Below are 19,484 nucleotides of genomic sequence, written 5' to 3' on the forward strand. Positions count from 1 at the left end.
GAATTGTGTATGGTTTGATGTGGGGCAGATTAAAGCATAAATGCTTGAGAGTATACGTGATGTCCCAGGTAGAACCGGACATGGGTAGCCTGCCAAACAAGAATAACGACTCTTTGTTGTAAGCAAGGAAACAAGATGGGGATCTACCCCAATGCCCATCTATTGAGGTCTCTGCTCACTGTCTGTGGGGCTGAATGGCAGTCAGTGCTGGAGTCCTAGCCTCTCCCAGAGCGCCCAGAGCATCCAGGAAGCGCGGGCTGCAAGGAGCCAAAGACTGTTTTCTTTGTTGACGCCTTGTTGCCAGAAAACAGAAATTAGATCCTTGGCCAGAACGTCCTATCAGCAAATCTGAGTGCCAGCAAATGCTTCTCAGTAAGAGAGCAGACAAATAGCAACCTCCCTTTCCAAAGCTCAGGGATTTTCAGCCCTAAAATTAGGTTTCAAGTTTTAAAATCACACATACACATAATGGACCCATTCACAATTCTGAAGAAGTTGGTAGAAGTAAATGTGGTTGTATTTGTGAATATTTCGAAAATCAGTTTTATGGTTTGTTTTGTTTTAGCTTTGTTTTGTATTTAGAGCAAGAGGAGGGAGGGCTTTTGGAAACAATTACAGCCAATGATGTCATTTTCAGAGAAGGAAACTGAAGCCCAGAAAGGGAAAGAGAGTAGCTCCAGGTCACACAGCAGAGCATATCTGATCAGGCTGGGATTATAATCTGATGCTCTTTTCACTCTCGCATGATGAAAATGCAACCAGAAGGTTGGGTGAAAAATGGATGGCACATAAATCATTATGACTCAATTTTTCAGTCTCAAAGGATGAATGTTCTTACCACTACCCAAGATCATAAATGGCCAAAGTAAATGTGATTTTAAGAAAATGTTTTTATCTGTTGGTTTTCTTAAGGGCTACAACCTCTAGCACTGCCCATCACAGAGGCAGATGATCTCCCATGGGTTAGTGGCGCAGACTCCCTCGGCTAGAACAACCTCAGTCCCCACCCCAAAAAACATTGTCTTTGCAGTGTCTTCCTTAGAATTCACACCAAGGACCAGATGTTCTCTGAATTAACACCTGTTTGCTAACCATCTCTGTTTCTTCAGAAGTAATGCTCCCACCTTCCTTGCAGCCCCCAAGCACCTGACAGCAAAACTAGCCATGACCCAGTATTACCCCGGGTGGTCCCCAAAGCTCCTGGGGGATCACAAAACCATTACCTGGAGACAAATGAAACATTTGGGAGAAGAAAAATAAATGCCAAATATTAAAAGAAGGCTCCCTTTATTTAACAAATCAGATACAAGCACTAAAATCCGTGAGCTAGAGAGCACCAAAGAGAAGGGGTCCCCGAAATATATGCAGATGGAGAGTGGAATCAATCAGAAATCCATTTTCTTCTTCCTGAAGAACAAAACACACCTTCTCAACAGTGGACCCCACTCTCAGGCAACGTGGCCATGGTGCCCTGATTCAGGTGGGATTAATGATTTCCTTCCAAAGTCACTGGGATGAAGAGCCATTCCACTTCAACCCCTGTACAATCTTTTTTTAAAGACACAACTCCTCGGGCAGTCCTTTCTGGCACCCGGTTGGAGGGCGAATTGAAGTTCCCAGTGTAAGGGTGCTCTCTGCTGAAAACACCAGAGTCAAAAACTCCGCCCAGGCCCTGGGAAGGCTGAGCTCCCCCGTCTCACGCAGTCCTCATCAGAGTCGTTCTTTTGCAGAGCTTGGGGGCCCTCAAGCCAGCAATACCTGAAGCAGTTCTGACCTCACCAGAGACTCCTCAGACTCAAACTCATGGCCATCAGCCCTGGGGGAGATGGTGGCTGAAAGGCACAGAGCCAGGAAGGCCTTCTGAGTCCAAATCACACGCTAACTTTAGAAGTGGGCATGTCTGGGAGCTGTTGTTTCACCAAGAATGGACTTATCTTTCTGCTTGAGTTTTAGGATCTACAGCAAATGAATTGTGTGTGTGTGTGTGTGTGTGTGTGTGTGTGTGTGTGTGGTGGGGAGAGCGTGACTGGGCTTTGAGAGATGACCTGCTGAAAAACCAAGACAGAAAGACGGAGAGGGGCAAAGCAAGCATCCTTAGGCACAGAAGGGAGATCTGGTGACTCATATTAACCTGTTAATTTATACCGTGGCTCTGTACAAAAATAAAAAGGTTCTCATAAGATTAACAATTTAAATAAATATCTGATAGAATACTCTTTTTCTCATTTTTATAGCTCATCTTTGGGGTTGATATTTGGTTTGTGCTTCCCTGGCTGTTCTTGATCCAGGATCGCGATCACTTCATCAGCCTGTATTCGCTCCTGCAAAAAAGACAATTTACACATTGCTGTTACAAGCATAATAATCAGTGGCAGAAGCTTCCTCAACACTTCCAGGCATCCATCTGTACATGGATGGGTGCTAAATCTGGCTAAGAATGAAACCTCATCTCCATCCCTACCCGGGTGCCTTCTCTTGACTTCCCTATGTCCTGAGCAATTACTTTCCAAGATTTCTCTCTTGTCAAGAAATCTTGTATATTCAACTGCTGACTTCCCTTGCTACTTTGTGGTCCCACAGAGATCTCCAATTCAGTTCTCCAGGTCAGTGTTCAAGCTGAATTCCCCATGTTCTCCCCCACAGGCCTACTCTGTCCTCTTCACATATTTCTTCTCTCAGGGAAGACCACCACTGCTCCACCCATTTGCCCCAAAAGCCTGACCAGGGTTTCTTGGATCTGATAAATCACCAGTCCTCTCTGTTCTGCCTCCTGTTTCTGCCCCCTTTTTTTTTCAGTGCACATACTGTTGCCTTACTTTAGGCCAGTGTTTCTCAACCTTGGCACGGCTGACGTCTCGGAGCAGATAACTCTCTGTTGTGTGGGCTGTCCTGTGCACTGTAGGATGTTTAGCAGCGTCCCTGGCTTCTGCCTGCTACAGGTAACCAGTGGCACATGCCTGGCCCCAAGTCGTGACAACCAAAAATGTCTCTAAATGTTGCCAAATGTGCCCTATAGGACGCAAAATCGCTCCTGCTTGAGGACCGTGGGTTTACACTCTCATCATCTCTTAACTCAATTACTGCGGCAGCCTCCAAATTGATCTGTTTCACACCCCCTCCCACGTGCTTCTGATGGACTCTCTGCACTTGAATCATGATCCCCGTTGCTCACGTGGGTTCCCATTGCTCCACGCTCCAGGTCCGACCTTCCTGATGTGCTTATAAGGACTCTGACTTTTCTCTCTTCTTCAGCTCACCTTGGCTTCCCCTCTCGCCTCACCTTACATTCCACCTTCCTGACTTACCGCAAGGTCTCTGAATGCAGCACTCTGTGAAGGACTTCCTCATCCTAGTCCAGGTTAAGTGCCCCTAGGATTTAAAGGATGCTTCCATTGCATCCTATGCTTTCTCTTATCCCCACACCAATCCTTCAACAGGCCCAGCTGGTCTACCTCCAAATGGCATCTCCAATCGCCCACATCTTTTCACCTTCTTTATCATGACTCTAGTCTACGACGTGTTAGCTACAGTAATCTTTCCTCTCCTGTGACTCCTGGGGCTGGAGGAGGTGAGGAAGGAATATGGCGTCCCCCCCACTACAGGTAGGGTAGAATTCATATTTCTTGAGCAGCTTGTCCATCTGATCGCCGCCTCCTCTGTGTCCTCTTTTCAGCCCGCTCTCAGCCTTGCATACCTGTTCTGGCCACCCTGGCTTTCTTTGCTTCTTTTTTTTTTTTTTTTTTGCGGTACGCGGGCCTCTCACTGCTGTGGCCTCTCCCGTTGGGGAGCACAGGCTCCGGAAGCGCAGGCTCAGCGGCCAAGGCCCACGGGCCCAGCCGCTCCGCGGCATGTGGGATCTTCCCGGACCGGGGCACGAACCCGTGTCCCCTACATCGGCTGGCGGACTCTCAACCACTGCGCCACCAGGGAAGCCCTCTTTGCTTCTTGACTGTTCTGTGTTCTTTCTTGTCTCTGGGCCTTTACAACCTCTTCTCCCTCTGGAATACTCCTCCCAAGACCTTTACCACGGTTAGCTTCTTCTTGTCACTTGTCTGGAGGCCCCTCACACTTCACCCCCCGGCTCCTTTTTACTCTCAGATCAGTTGCCTTGTTCTCTTTCCCACACATCATTTCTCACTATCTGAAGATCCCTCAATTATTTATTCTTTTACTTATTTGTTGTCTTTTTTCACTAGAAGGTAAACTCCATGAAAGGAGGGGGTCTTGTCATGTTTGGTCACTGTTGTATTTCCTGTGTTCAGAAAAGCTACGGACATTTGGCAAGGGAGTATTATAGTTGATGAATAAATACAGAAGTGGATGAAGGGCTGTCCCTATCTAAAATATCTCTCCCTAAGGAAATCATGCTCATCTTTTAAGGCTCATGTCAAATGCCATCTCCTCAATGAAGCCTTTCCTGGTTTCCTCTTTCTATCCCCTAAACACCATGCATTTTTAAAAATTAATTAATTTTATTTTTATCTGTGTCTCGTCTTAGTTGCTGCATGAGGGATCTTTCATTGCAGTGTGCCGGCTCTTCGTTGCGGCACACGGGCTTCTCTAGTTGTGACGTGTGGGCTCTTTAGTTGTGACCCGTGTGTTCAGTAGTTGTGGTGCATGGGCTTAGTTGCCCCACGGCATGTGAGATCTTAGTTCCCCAGCCAGGGATGGAACCAGTGTCCCCTGCATTGCAGGACGGATTCTTAACCACTGGACATGAGGGAAGTCCCCACCATGCATTTTTGCCTCTAATAATTCCTACTGAACTTTGCTATGCTTTTATTACTCAGGTCCCTGTATTATCTCTTCATTTTGACTGTAAGCTCCCTGAAAATAAAAGTAATGTCTTATCTAGCTTGTATCTCCTATAGGTAGTCCCTAGCACAATGTCCAGCATAGTAAGTTATATAAAGAACTATTTTATGACTTGAAAACAAAGCCTCTTGTATTCAAGAGCTTGTAATTGAGCATGATGTTGACCAAAAGGCATGTACAAGGACCAAATATACTAAATAACAGAAAACTAAACTGTCTTGATGTCCAAATAAAATGGGTGAGTATTACTTTTACGAATATGGGGAGAACATCTTGCTGCTTAGCAAACTGATGTAGATACAAAATGTTGCAATCTGAATGCAAGGAGACTGTTGTTATATACGTCCTGAAAGGAAAGATGCTTAAGAGCTTCAAGTCTCTATACAAGGAACTGAAGCTTCTAATATTGGGCATCCTTACCGGTGTATGTTGCTAAATACTCCTTGAGAATTCAGTGCCTTTAAAGTAATCTATAGTGAGCATGGAAGTCTGCCAGCTCTGATGATGTATTGATAGGCAGGCTTTCTTTGCCCAGGGATTCTACCTGAGAGCATATGCCTAACTCAGGGACTCTGAAGTTTTCTTGCACATTGAAATCACCTGGGGAGTTTTTAAAACTTCCGACACTCAGGTTACAGCCCAAATCAACTAACCCAGAATTTCCAAGGGTGGTAAACAAAATGTCAATAGTTTGTAAAGATCGTCAATTGATTCCAATGTGGAGCAAAGTCTGGGAATCACGTCATAGGCAAAATGTTCTGGCAGTTGCCTCAGAGGCTCCGGTCATTTTCTTCTATGACCACTAGATGTCGCCACAGCCTGGAGATTGAAGAATTTTTCTAACACTGTACTTTGCAGGTTAGCAAGGCTCAAAGAGAACTTTGTGTTCGCTTATTTTGATATAAAAAATATCTTGGAAGAGAGGGCTGAGGGAATGAATAATAAAACAGGTTAAATGTTTGTTGAATTAAACACTAAAGAGAAAAAAAGGCGAGGCAAGTTTTCAACAATGTGATAGCTTCACTGCGTACTCAGTTACCTAGTTTCCTTAGTCCAGAAGGAGCGATGTGGAGGAACGCTGACATTTTGGATGTGGAGACACAGGAGGAGAGCGGAATTACAGGTGAAGGAGACTGCTCAGTCCCCAGTGACGTTTTCAGATCTCTCTCTGCTCTGCTCCCTCTGTCAGGACCATTCTTTTCGCTTTCTGTGCCTGGCTATCATCCTCTGCTCTCTTAGGATTGCGCTTATATACGTAAGTCTTCCTTGCTATCCCCCTGCAAACGCAGACTGCTGTCTTCTCCCAGTCATTTGCTTTTCAGCCTTTCTAAGCTCCTCGTGGTCAAAGCTATGCTTTGTTCAACTGTGTACCCCCAGGGCCTACCTAGTGGAGTTTTCCAGGCACATAGTAGACCTTCCATAAACATTTGTGAAATATATGAAAGAATGCTTAGGGGATATGGCCTAAAAACTGAGTCAGGTTTGACGGCAAAAGGTATATGAGAAAGAGAAATTCATTTTAAAGTTTCTGATGAAATTGGATTCAATTTAGGGATGTAAAGAGGAAATTTGGTTAAAATGCCATTTTCAAGACTAGAATTTCATAGCTTCATTAAGACTCAAGGCTGGAGGAGACTTTGAAGTCATCCGGTTTAGCCCCTGCCATGAAGTTTCAGGTTCAGGTTCAGCGTTCCATGCCAAGCAGTTGCTGAGGCTTTGATTGGAGCTGTCCAGTGACAAGAAACTCAATATTTCCAAAGAAGACAAGTCCACCAAGTAGTGCTGACGGTTAGAAAGTTATTCTTTATGTTGAGCCTAGATTTTCCTCCCCGGGGCTTGTATCCAGAGGTCTTAATTTATCCCTCTGCAGCCTCACAGACAGACATCATAATCTCTGCCCACAGCATCCAGAAGGATGTGATCATGGTCTATTACCCAGGCTAAGCATTCCAATAGAATAATAACAATATTTTAATATTTAATTTAATAGTAGTAAATGATAAGCTTTCAGGTCTCTTCACCCTCTTCTACATATGTTTCATAAATTATTCAGTGAACTTTTTAAGGATTTGTTGAGAAAACAAATCAGTCTTCCCAGTGACCAGTAAAAAATGATTCCTCTCTCTTGATGCTACAATTTATTAATAAACTCAAGACTAATTAGAGACTGCCAAATATCGCTGTGATGTCTATTTCTGCAAACCTTCACTTCTAAGAACCCATCTGATTAAGAACTGCATTCATAGCCCTTCTTTTCCTCAAACTCATCCTACAAGCATCAAATGTGTAATTGCTAGGTCATGGATCTGATTAACAAAATTTGTTCTTGCTTAGAAAACAGAGCCAGTGTTGTAAACCAGACAGAATGGATGCTGTAAAAGTTTTTGTTTTATTTTGTTTTGGTTTTGTTTTGGTTTTTTCCCCATGATCTCTAAGATCCCTGAAGGGTTATGGATCGACCCAAAGGACTTTTCCGATAAATCAGTTCATGAAGCAGGTCTATAGGGTGTCTCAGTGGCTTTCTGGGCGGGTCAGAAACTCACCAATTCTCTGTAGAGTGGGTCCAAGGTAAACCACAGAGCCACAGCACACCTCTGGCCCTTGGTGACCGCCTTTACCCCATGCGGGTTCTCTCCTCCAGATGAGAAGCTGATCATACGCCCACACTTTGGTTTTATAGAGGCCTGAGAAAGAGAGTGAAAATCTGACTCTCAATTCCTATACTGTTAACATTTCTACAATCCCTCTTCTCTATCCTTCTAATGGAATCCTGGGGTTGAAAATTGCTTCAATTTCCTCGCCTGTAAAACAAAGATAAGGTCAAAACAATACCTAATTCAGAAAATAAAGTTATCAGGTAAAACGGTTGACACAGTCCATGGCAAATGGTAATCGCTCAATACATGCTATGTTGGTGGCTGGTAAACTCCATGAAGGCAAAGGCTCTCTCTTTTAATTCACGTCTCTAATTTTAGCACTAGCACAACATCTGGCCTAAGTAGATGTACATTTAATATTTGTGGCATGACAAAAACAAATCAAGGGGACATGTAGAGTGCTGGTAAATTCTTATAATTGATCTAGGTAGTGGTTCCATGGGTGCACCCTTTCTAATTCCTTATTGTGCATTTATGGTTTGTGAACTTCTCATAATACAAAAATTTTTTAAAGTCAAGTCTAATCCCATGTGATGATACTTTAATTCCTGTTACAATATTCCTGCCCAGTAGTCCTTAGCCAATGTTTTCATACCTCTGGTGATGAGAACACACCACCCCTTCAGGTGACCAATTCCATGGCCTCCAGGGCTCTGGAATGATGGGCACAGTCCTTCCAAGCTTGGCTCAGATGGAGCTGTCCACTAATGATTAGGTAGGACAGGGTAGAAGGGAAAGAGGCACTGCTGGGGGCCCTGAGCCAGAGTATTACATCAAACAAGCAGGCTCTCCAAACTGAGTAAGCTGAAGCAATGGAATGTTAGGGGTCTTGCTTCCATGAGTAAAGTGTCTGATCTCTCTAAGCAGAGTTCATTTTTCTTTCTTTTTTTATGCAGTGCGCGGGCCTCTCACTGTTGTGGCCTCTCCCGTTGCAGAGCACAGGCTCCGGACGGCGCAGGCTCAGCGGCCATGGCTCACGGGCCCAGCCGCTCCGCGACATGTGGGATCCTCCCGGACCGGGGCACGAACCCGTGTCCCCTGAATCGGCAGGAGGACTCTCAACCACTGCGCCACCAGGGAAGCCCGAGTTCATTTTTCTTCCTTGAGAAACACAGAAACCTGACTTATTCCATAGTACAGCCTAGAAATAAAAGCAAGAAAGTGGCACCAATCGTTGTACTATTTGATAAGATGGACCAGTTCTAACTAGCTATTTTCTGAATTGACTTGAGTTGACACATGACCGTTAGAAGAACCTTTGGTCCCCTTCACCATAAAATGGGATGGCTAAGTTTTTCCACTGCCAGCTTCAGGAGGAATATTTGGAAGATTTCCTGAAGTCCTTGGATGCTACTTAACGTAGGTACTCCCAGACTGTGTGACAAACTTGTGGAAGGTCAAAGGTAAGTGGAGTAGTCAAAGATCCTGAGGTGTGTGTGTGTGTGTGTGTGTGTTGTGTGTGCGTGTGTTAAAAGGAAGAGCAGAGAAAAGCAGTCACTTTCTGGGTTACTCTTCTGTTCACAATAATTGAGGAGTGATTTGTCTTTGCTAGAGAGAGTTGCTTTTCTCAAGCAGCTTTATCAAAGTGACTTTCTGATGTAAATCTAGGTTCCTAGTTACTGGTGCCTTCAGCCTCAATCCGATTTTGTGTTTCTGGAGGAGGAATTTGTTGTGCATCTTCACACAGAAACAGCAAAATAACTAATACTAGAAAACATATGAAGCAGGACAGGAAAGCCTTCCTATATGCATGGCTTTAGGATCTAATTTCAAATTTTCTGAGCTGCTCATTCCCTGGTGCTTGTCAAGGGCTTACTTATCCACACGTGCTTGCCATTGCTCCTATGTGATTAGAGTCCTGGCATCGACATCTTACAATACTAAAGAGAGGCTGTGGGAACAATTTAATGCTTTGTCTCTGATGGAAGAATTGAAAATATGTTTACACATGAAGAACTTTGGGAAAAGAAGCTATCAATTGCCTGAAGCAGTTGGGATTGGTTATAGGTATGTGGGGTCACAAAGGACTAATCTTATCAAATGGAGAGCATCACCTCTCATATATCAGGTATGCGGAGGAAGAAACAAGCTCCACTAATGACATTGCTTCTAAGGGAAAATGTATCCTGAAGTTTAAATGATTGTAAACATACGTTTGGAACACAGCCCCACCGAGTTTAGTTTTTCATGAAGCAAATGGAACTCATTGGATTTTATCTTTTTCAAACTTGCACAGAGAAACCAAAATAACTAAATACCCATGTTTCACAAATATGCTGCTCTCAAAAATAATCCATGGTTCTTCCAAGTATGATGAAAGAAAATTCCTTTTGATTTGCATCTAACTGATGATTAAAGTCAGAGAAGGCTTTGTGCTGTACTTGCCTTGAATAAATGTAAATCTTCAGCCACCATTCAGTAATTATACAATGTCCAGATTTTTCCAAAGTAAAGAACTTAGGAGACTATTCTTCCTTGCATAGCACAAAGCTGGGGCATTTCCCTGCTCCAATTTTCCCTCCAGAATCAAGGGAGGGAAAACTGAAAAGGAAAACTATCCATTTCTCTTTGTTATTGGCACTGGTTAACTCAGAATTTTAATTATCTACAAAGTGCTCCCAAAGCTCCACCATATGCATTAATCTGAAGTAGAACTAATTTTTGAAAATAGATCTCTCAACTTGGAGCCTTTTCATTAAAACATTGTTTAAATTAGTTTTTCTTTTACTTTTTTAGGGGATGGTGGTGGTTAGATTCAGTACTTTTAAAAATAGCAGCATCTTTATCTTAAAAAGTATAAATCTCTTAAAGGGGAGTACTATCTGCTTTCACATCTTTAAAAAGCAGAATTACAGTTAATTTGCATTCAAAAATTGGTGAATTCACACATATTTAATGATTCATTTAATGAATGATTCATGCATAGCATGAATTAATGATTCATACATATCAATAATATTCCCGCCTTACTTTTCAAACATTGAACATTTCCAAATATGGCCACTAGATGGCGAAGAAGCAAAGAAATCTTTTCAGCCACCTGCCTGATTTTCTTTCCAATTGTGTGAGATTCAAGCTCAAGCAGTTTTGAACCTGTTAGCAGAACTCAGAAATCAAATGCTTTCTGCACAGAGGCTTTTCAAAAGTTGATATTTTTGTATTGGCATTTAAACTGAGCCTGGATCATCAGTCTTGATTTAATTTCCCAAATCATGAAGCATCAAAATACTCCCATGATAATATTTAAGCTTTTTACAAAAAAGAGTGTGAGGCATCATGACCTTTTAAATATACAGTATATTAAAGTGTATGAAATATTTTTCTTAATTATATCAATGTTTCTGGACAATTTTAACCAGAATTCCCATAGGTTTTCCCTTTAAATCCAGTAATACATCGTTTTTATATCATTTGCTTACACACTGGTAGTATGCCATGAATGAGACCAAGAAAAGGGTACAAGATATGAGGGGAAAGACATAAAACTGAGAAAAAAGTTGGGGAAATAGCTTACATAATGCAAAATCCTTGAAGTTTATCACATACATGTCTCAACTATTTTGATTTTGTATAGAGGAAAGAGATATCTCATAATCTATTTATAATTCAATTATCTCCTCAATCAGAAAACCTCTTTTTTCTACCATGGCATATGCTGTTCGGCTTAAACACCAAAGATTCTGGCTATACGGTTTATACGTGTTCAGTAGTCTGGTTTTCCAAAGGCATTAGTTTGCTTAGGAAGATGGTGGTTGAGTTTAACTTTTGATTTTTGATCTACGAAGGTGTGTTTCGAATCTCATCCAAAGTATGAATATATAACACATGTGTGTTTGTGTGAATGTGTATATATCAATTTTCAAGTATAGGTTTACTTACCATCAGAATTTTATATATATATATGTATACATATATATATACACGCGCATATCATAATTTGGATGATGAGGGGTATGGAAGCCAATGCTCACCTAAACATACAGAGCACCAGGGGACTTGAAAGCCATTCTGTAGAGTCATTTGCCTTGTCATAGTCGTGGGTGATTTAAGAATAGGTGTTTTTATGTTTCCATCAGATTACTTGACAAAGAATCAGAAGACCTAGGTTCTGGTTCTAAGTCTAACACAAACTAACCATACAGTCCTTAATATATATTCTTTAAATTACCCATCTGTAAAAAGGAAAAGAAGATTTTTATTGATGATTCCATTTCTAACATTTTTATAATGTATACATTTACTGGATCTCTCTCCACCTCATGAATTCTCAAGCTCAGAAATATTTGAAATCCAGCAGTCTTTGGAAAATGGCAAAATTGAGGCTAAAAATGCTAGATAAATTTGCAAGAATAGACTTGCTTACAGTCACAGTCTTGGCATCCATCTCAGTGAATATGAATTCTCCTCCTTCAAAGTCATCATTCATATATAGGAGAGCACTGTAAGAAGAAAGGGAAGCAATTTGTACTCTTATATGCCTACACAACATCACCGCAGAATACTGCAGACTGGGCATGAACTGACCAGCCTGATTAGTAAGTTTCCTCTGAACTAAACATTAAAATGATTGACCCTCCTAACCTTCAAGAGTAAGATCAGATGTAGGGTCATAACCCTGAAGTATTTATTTATTCCACTCAGGTTAAAGTTGTAATTATATGTCAAACTTCATCTCACATTTCACCTCCTCCAAATAAAACCTAACTAGGTTTAATCTAGCCCTATGGTCTCGCCCACAGAATCTAAAACTCTGTTCTTTCCTTTTATACTAATAACTCGAAAGGATGTATTTTTTCCGTAAATAGCTGGAGAGATCTAAGGGGTGTATCCAAGTCTTGCAGATAGGGGGCGCTCAATAAACATGTTTGTATAGAGCACAGTGTAGTAATAATTAACACATTATATACATGATGACTACAACTCCTGACTCTTTACACAGTAAAATATCATTCAATAAGAGAAAACTTTTTCGTCCTGAGTTTTCAGTTTCTTACTTACAAAATGCAGACATAGATAAATGATGTGATGAGATCCCTATGCCTGCTGAGATGCACGCCCTGTGTTCTCAGACTGAGATATTAATACATATACCGCAAGGAATATGTTTAAATAAAAGCCAAGTGAGAAAAAAAAACACATAAACTTTGCTTTTTATATTAAAACAAAATGGACAATCTATGGAATAAGATGCAACAAATCGTGCAGGGATTTTTAAGATAAAAATATGAGATGCTGAAGTCACTTCTCAGTTGTGGCAGCTGCTTCAGAAGATTATTTGAGCATTTCTGCTTCATCGAGATGAATGTGATGACAAGCAAAACAGATCAGCTTTCTAGTTTCCATGGGGTTTTGATAACTGTTGGGCAAAAGCTTGGTTCTGAATCAGATGCTGGCAGTACCTATAGTCCCGGAATGTGTAAGCAGGAGGCTCCTTCCAGCATTCATTGGCCTCTGGATCCAACAGGCAGTTGTCAGCATGGATGGGATGACTGAGGTCATTTCTTCTATCCTGTTGACCTGCCAGAGAAGGGAACAGGGAAGCATGAGAAATTGAATGCTGTAAACTCCAAGAGCAAAGCTGGCCATCTGTCTTCTCCCATGGCTGGTGCCCCTTGCAAATTAGAGGATCAGAAGGCAGAGCAGGCTAAGGAACACTGGGCGAGCACTGTGAAGAGACTCTGGTCCTGCTTTGATATGAACTTGATGTAAAAAACTGTAGGCAAGTCACACCTGTCTCTTCAGCTATAAAAGTTCTCCGCTATAAATATACATGCAGAAATTCCATGCATTTCATGGGCTGTACTTTGTGCGGGGCAGTCAAAGGATGAGGATAAAATGCAAACGTCGAAAAGAAAAGATTTGAAGCAGCTGAAGGTTCACAAGTGGAAAAGTCTACTTCTGTGACATTCTCTCTCCCCTCGTCCTCAGGAGGGTATAGAAGAGAAGATGTAGAGAAAAAAATAGTGATGCCAGGGAGTGAGGAGGTCTCTGCCTTTTTAAGAACATTTCTTTCAACAACCCTTTTTATCTTCTATGCTTCCCCTCAATGCTGGTGGTGACATAGTGGTGACTGTAATTTCCAGTTTCTTGAACCCTGAAAAGTGAAACCTAGAGCAGAAAAGTATTTTTCTGTGTGATTGTAGCAAGCAGAAGAAATGGATTTGAAAGGGAAAATTGGCAGCGTGATGGTCTTCTAATACTTTAGGGGACCAGCAAAGTAGAAAAAGAGGGAAGGGAAAAATCAGAGTGAGTAAGCTTCTGTTGTTTTAGAAATGTAGAACTCTTCTGAACCGTTAGTCTGACATGTTCATAGAGCTTTGTTCTGCATTGTTTTCTTTCTCATTTCACTGTGGGTAAAAGGGAACACGTTCAGACTCTGGAATCTCACCAGACAGGGCTGTGCGGCAGACCATGTGTGTATAGGAAAAATACAGGGTTGAGTTCAGCATGAAATAGGATTCGACAATCTTTCGAGCCTTCTCGCTGATGTCATAAAACAGACGGGCACTCTTCAGGGGGACTCGGCCTTCATAACCAAACTGAAGAAAAAGAAGAATATTAGAAACCACTGGGTTGATTGGAAGCCTTGAGGAAACCGGATGCTAGGTTTTATTAAGCCAATATAGGATGCTCCTCTCTCTGTTGGCTCGTGGGAATACTACTACAGACTTGTGGATTTGGTTTAGGAAAATGAGGGAAAGTTGAAAGCTAATTATCCCTCTCTTCTCTCAGAACACTTTCCTCACTCTTCTACAAAAACACCTCTCGCAGTACAGACTGATAACTTTTTTGAGTACGTTTTCACCATTGGACCTTGAGCTTCTTGAGGACAAGGGGGTTGTGTATTATTTGTCAGATGCAAATCTAGGAAATAGATTTTGATCAATTGATAACCGAATGGAGGAATGAAGGAGTGATTAAAAACAATGAAGGTGCCATTTCATACTCGCTCCCTTCAATGACCTGATAGGTCTATATCTTAAACCCTTCTCTTCCCTGTATCTGCCATTCCCAGAAGATCCTGGGTTGACAATTAGGAATTCAAATCCAAAAGAAGTTAAGTTTTACTTTGAGTGCTTTCAGGACAGTTGCACCTTCAAACTTTTCATTGGGTGTATGGGGTGAAGTTTTTCCTCTGTATCCATCACCAACAAGCATGATTCCCTAGAAGCAAAATACAAGGTGCTTTATTAATGAGGATTATGAATTCATCACATCTCCCTTTCTGCCTTGACTGCCAGAAAGCTGAGAACCAAAGTCAATACTCAGAACCATCTCCATTTTATTCTAGGATTCCGGTATCATTAATTCTTCCAACCAAAAGAGGGATCTTTATTTAACTTTCACCCCGCATTTTCATTATAAAATGGTGCCACCACTTTCTGTAGAAATAGGTAGCACATAAATAATTCATATATTGATTAATTATTGATAAAAATAAAGAGATTTTTCCCAGCGACTTTATATGATAGGCAGGGCACATGCTGGATACAGTTGTCCTAGGAATTAAGCCTCTAGCTCTTCCAGACCCAAGAGCTATGTCCAGAGCTGGACAAAACTACAATCACCCCAACCCAAAGGCTATGGAAGTGCCTCCACAATCAATGTCCTTCTCCTAAAGAAAGTAACGTTTCAGGCCTGGTTTCCTGGCTCCAAGTAAGTCCAGGACCAAAGCTCTTCCATGCTCAGGCCAGACCAGCACAGTGGGGCTCCCGGTCCTCACACTAGCCACGCTGTGCAGCTCCTGGCACTGTTCTTCTGACAGGACGTTATCCAGGAGGACGCGCTGAGTCCCGTTCAGCTGCTCGGAGTTGTAGACGAACGTGATGTTCTCATAGAGCAGAGGGCCACCTGCAGGGACAAAACACATGGTTGTCCTTGTTACCTCTGTCCCCAAGGTGGGAAGCACAGAACACCAACAGCTTTCAATGTGCAGTTCAGGAGTCAGTTTCCTCATGAATATTTAGGAACGCAAAGACAAATTACAAATCTGGAAGCCTGAGAAACGCAATATGGATTCAAGAAAAAGGCAGATGCCTGGCTACCAGGTTTCCCCATGATGTCGTAATTAATATATTACATTTGTATAGGATTTGGGGATTGATAAACTATTTTTTTTTCACTTGATTCCAGGGATGATCCCGCAAAACAGACTGGGCATCTCATAGGATTCTTCTCGGTGAAGACTTTCCAGAATTCTCTCAGCAGTGGGCCCCTCCCTTCTCCACAGCCCTGGGTTCCTACCTCTGCCACAACATCTCATGCAATTACTGGATGACATGACCTCAGGGTAGGTAAAGACTTTTTAAAGAGATAGCAGGACAACCAAACAATTGAAAAATAAAAAAGAAAGAAAGAGAGAAAAAAATTATTTGACGACATTTTGTGTCCTCAGTTCCACCAGTATCCAGAGCAAAACCTTTACCAAGTAACTCAGGGAATAAATGCCCATCAGGACAGTCATAACCAAGTCACCTGACTCCTTCCCAGTCTTCTTTCCACCACCTACTGACTCTGGATGGTCTGACTTTTGGAATATCTCTTTTTCTCTGCTCTCTGGGCAAATTATATAGAGATACACACACACACACATATATATATATCTCCCACATATATATCTCCCACGGGAGAGTTTCCTGTAGGCACCTGCTGCCTCACTGGACAGAGCTTACAACTTTATAAAATTAGCTCCATATTGGCTCTTCAAAGCATGATGCTTTGGGGCTATGTTTTAGGTGGCGAAATTACAAAATCTAGACCTGACATGGTTCTTTCCTCATAGAGAATAGGACTGAAGGACAAAGCCTCTGATGGTGAGGAAATCTTCCAATGTAGCAAAGTACAAACACCTTGAACCAGAAAACTGAATAGAAAAGCAAAACTTGTTTTCCTCCTCTTTATAATATTCCTCCTAAGGGGCCTGATGCCTGTCAACAAGAACAGCTCACCATGGAGGGCATGGGGGTGAGGAGGGCTCCTCCCATCCTCCCCAGTTGGGCAATGGTCACCAGCACACTGGTCTAAAACACATCATTGAAGGAGAAGGAGACAACTGAAATTGATGTCTACTCTTTGGCTTTAAAACAGATTAGTCAAACTAGGGAACAGCACTGAATGTTATTAGTCCAGTTGGGAGAAAAGAGTTACTACAGCCCATGATTAATGGAATATTAAAATAATGGGACAGTGTTTCTCAATCTTGAGTAACGTATGGTTATCTGTTAAAGCAAAAATTCCCTAAGAAGCTTCAGTGCTGACAAATTATTTGTACTGCAGTTTTACTTCCATGTTTGCAATCATAAAACTGTAAGTACAGTATTTATTTTTATAGCTTCATACAACTATCATACCCAAACCAATTTACAAGATTAAATAAAAGCAAGACCATAAAACCTGCTAAATTCAAATTAACAATATTAATAAAATGGTTAATGTTATTTTGTGGAAACTAAAAAGCAATGTTCCACATGAATATTCTAATGAGTGATCTGGCCTTGGTTCTTCTGAGCCAGCATTCCTCAGAGTGCTCTTGGTGTGTAATGACTCATTCTACTACAAGTTTTCTCTGTTGAAACTACTGTGGAATCTTAGTGGACCATGATGAATTTTGGCCTTCATCTGGTCTTAATACATTATTCATAAGTTTGTCCTACTTCAATTCTTATTAGTCTTTGATCATTGAAGTGTTATTAACCGATGCCAATGTGATGGTAACTGCATCCATACCCACTGAGGTATGAAATCTCATGGCAGTCCTTGGCTATAAGTGGTTATTCAGATGACCCACGAGTTGCCCTTCTTAATTTTTTTTTTCCTCTTAATTTTTTAAATGGCCATCAAAATTTATAAATACAGAATTTCTTGGATTCCAGGAATATATCCACAAGCTCCCAGTTTTAGTGTCAATCTTTTGGATGAATAGAAAATACATACATAAATATCTATATCTGTATCTATCTATATCTATATATCTCCTACAATTCAATGTTTTTCAAACTGTGTTCTACAGAAAAGTTTTTAATGAAAAAAGAGTTTATTGATCAAATATGTTTGGGAAGTACTGGAGTAAACAAAACTTAAGAGGACTTCTTGGAACTTTTAATATGTGAACAGGCATTATGAATATCATAAATATCAATATAATATGCAGCAGTTCTCACCCTTAAATAAACACAATACCCACCCTTTCTTCCTTCGCTCTTTCCTCCCTCCCTTCCTCCCTCCTTGCTTCCTCCCTCCTTCCCTCATTCCTTCCTTCCCCTCTTCACCTTCTTTCCTCCTTCCCTCCCTCGCACCCTCCCACCCTCCCTCCCTCCTTCCTCCCTCCTTCCTTCCTATGGCAGAGAGACTCTAGGTTGGCCCCTAATGGTCACAGCCTCCTGGTACTCATAGGTTCGTGTACTTTGCTTCCCTCAAGTGTGGGTGGGTCCTGGAGTTTGCCTCTAACTAATAGAATATGGCAAAGGTGATGGGATATCACGTCTTTGATTGGTTACATAACGCTGCAACTCCTATTTTGCTGGTTGACTCAGTCTGTTGCTTTCTCAGCTTATAGTCTGATGAAACAAGTGGCTGTATTGGACAGGCTCACACAGCAAGGAATTGAGGGCATCCTCCAGCCAACAGTCAACCAGAAACTGAGAACCACAGTCCAATAGCCTTCAGGAACCGAATTCTGTCATTTGAGTTTGGAAGAAGATAGTTTCCCAGCTTTAGAAGAGACGTCAGCCCTAATCAACACTTGATGGAACCTTGTGACAGACCCTGAAGCAATGGACCCAGCTAAGCTACCCCCATAGTCCTGACCCACAGAAACTGTGAGATAGCAAGTGTATGTTATTGTAAACTGCTACCTTTGTGCTAAATGTTTTCACAGCATGGAATGGACCTCTTAACAAAAAAACACAGTTTGTTTTTGAAAGGTTGCTCTAATCTATATAGTTAAGATCCATAGCCACATTGAGACTGTCCCTCAAATATTCAAAAGTGAATGGCATATTCCATTTCCATTCAGAAACACAGAGAGAGACGTTCCTTCAACAAGAAAGACAAGATACTTGTACGTTCACTGGAAATAATTTTCTAGTATAAAATTCGAATAGAAATGGAAGACAGATCAAGGGTTTAGTGGACTAGGTTGGTTTGTACTTTGCCATGTTTTTCTCATTTTCTATATTGAGAGTGTATCACTTAAATATATTAGTTTATTTTCAAAACATGACTTCAAAAGTTATTTTAAAACATTGAGAAAAATGCCTGCCATGCTTAAGCTCTGTATAAGTATTTTCCATTATTATGATGATCATTTTTGAATTGTTAAAATATGCCTGGTATATTGTGTTAAGTTTGAATGAGATATCTTAATAAGCATATGGCATAATGGATTATATTTAAAAGAGAGCTACTGGGATATTGACAATTTCCCCAACCATGGCATAAGCAATATACAAAGATCAGGTGAAGGGACAGAGTTCAACACAGAGTCTAAAATACCTAAATTCTAACAGGTTTGGGCAGAATCTGTACTAGACATCCGCCTTTCATGTAGCTCGCACAACCACCACTAAGCACAGAGTTTTATACAGAGGTTTCCCACATACCCATTTAACAAAAAACAGGCAACTACCTACCCACTAACCAAAAGGAAAACAAAAATATAAAAGGAAAAATAAATCCTGCCATTCAAAAATGCAAGTCGACCACCCTATAAATGACTAGTAGCACAACAGACAGAGAAAAACATTAAAATAAAAATAAAAATGTAGTCCAATAAGTTGTGGTTCCTGGGATCTGATTTGACAGCTTTAGCCAACTCTTAACCACAGCCTAAGGAGATTTAGTTAAACAACTTAATTCTTGTCTCATTTATAAAGTATGTGCCTGGCTCTGACTTTCCATTTGCAATAAAGAGGAATCTTATAGGAAAATGCTCTTTTGTGTTCACTACCTATGGCTTATGGCAAGAAGATATATTTTACCATAAATACGACAAGGTCATATAAGTTACGACGG

General features: G+C 41.3%; 1 protein-coding gene across 1 annotated transcript in view; it reads right to left on the minus strand.

Moving 5' to 3' along the window:
* Positions 1-1,260: 1,260 nt before the first annotated feature.
* Positions 1,261-19,484, minus strand: part of P3H2 (prolyl 3-hydroxylase 2) — a 158,212-nt gene continuing 139,988 nt past the window's right edge. Inside the window, exons 9-15 of the mRNA XM_007102271.3 lie at positions 15,196-15,323; positions 14,541-14,636; positions 13,861-14,011; positions 12,872-12,989; positions 11,836-11,911; positions 7,359-7,499; positions 1,261-2,321 (exon numbers count right to left, since the gene is read on the minus strand). Coding sequence (XP_007102333.2) covers positions 2,229-2,321; positions 7,359-7,499; positions 11,836-11,911; positions 12,872-12,989; positions 13,861-14,011; positions 14,541-14,636; positions 15,196-15,323 — 803 coding nt within the window. The 3' untranslated portion in view covers positions 1,261-2,228. The remainder of the gene's footprint in view (positions 2,322-7,358; positions 7,500-11,835; positions 11,912-12,871; positions 12,990-13,860; positions 14,012-14,540; positions 14,637-15,195; positions 15,324-19,484) is intronic.

The sequence above is a fragment of the Physeter macrocephalus genome, chromosome 1, assembly GCF_002837175.3.
Source record: "Physeter macrocephalus isolate SW-GA chromosome 1, ASM283717v5, whole genome shotgun sequence".
Taxonomy (NCBI): Eukaryota; Metazoa; Chordata; class Mammalia; order Artiodactyla; family Physeteridae; genus Physeter; species Physeter macrocephalus.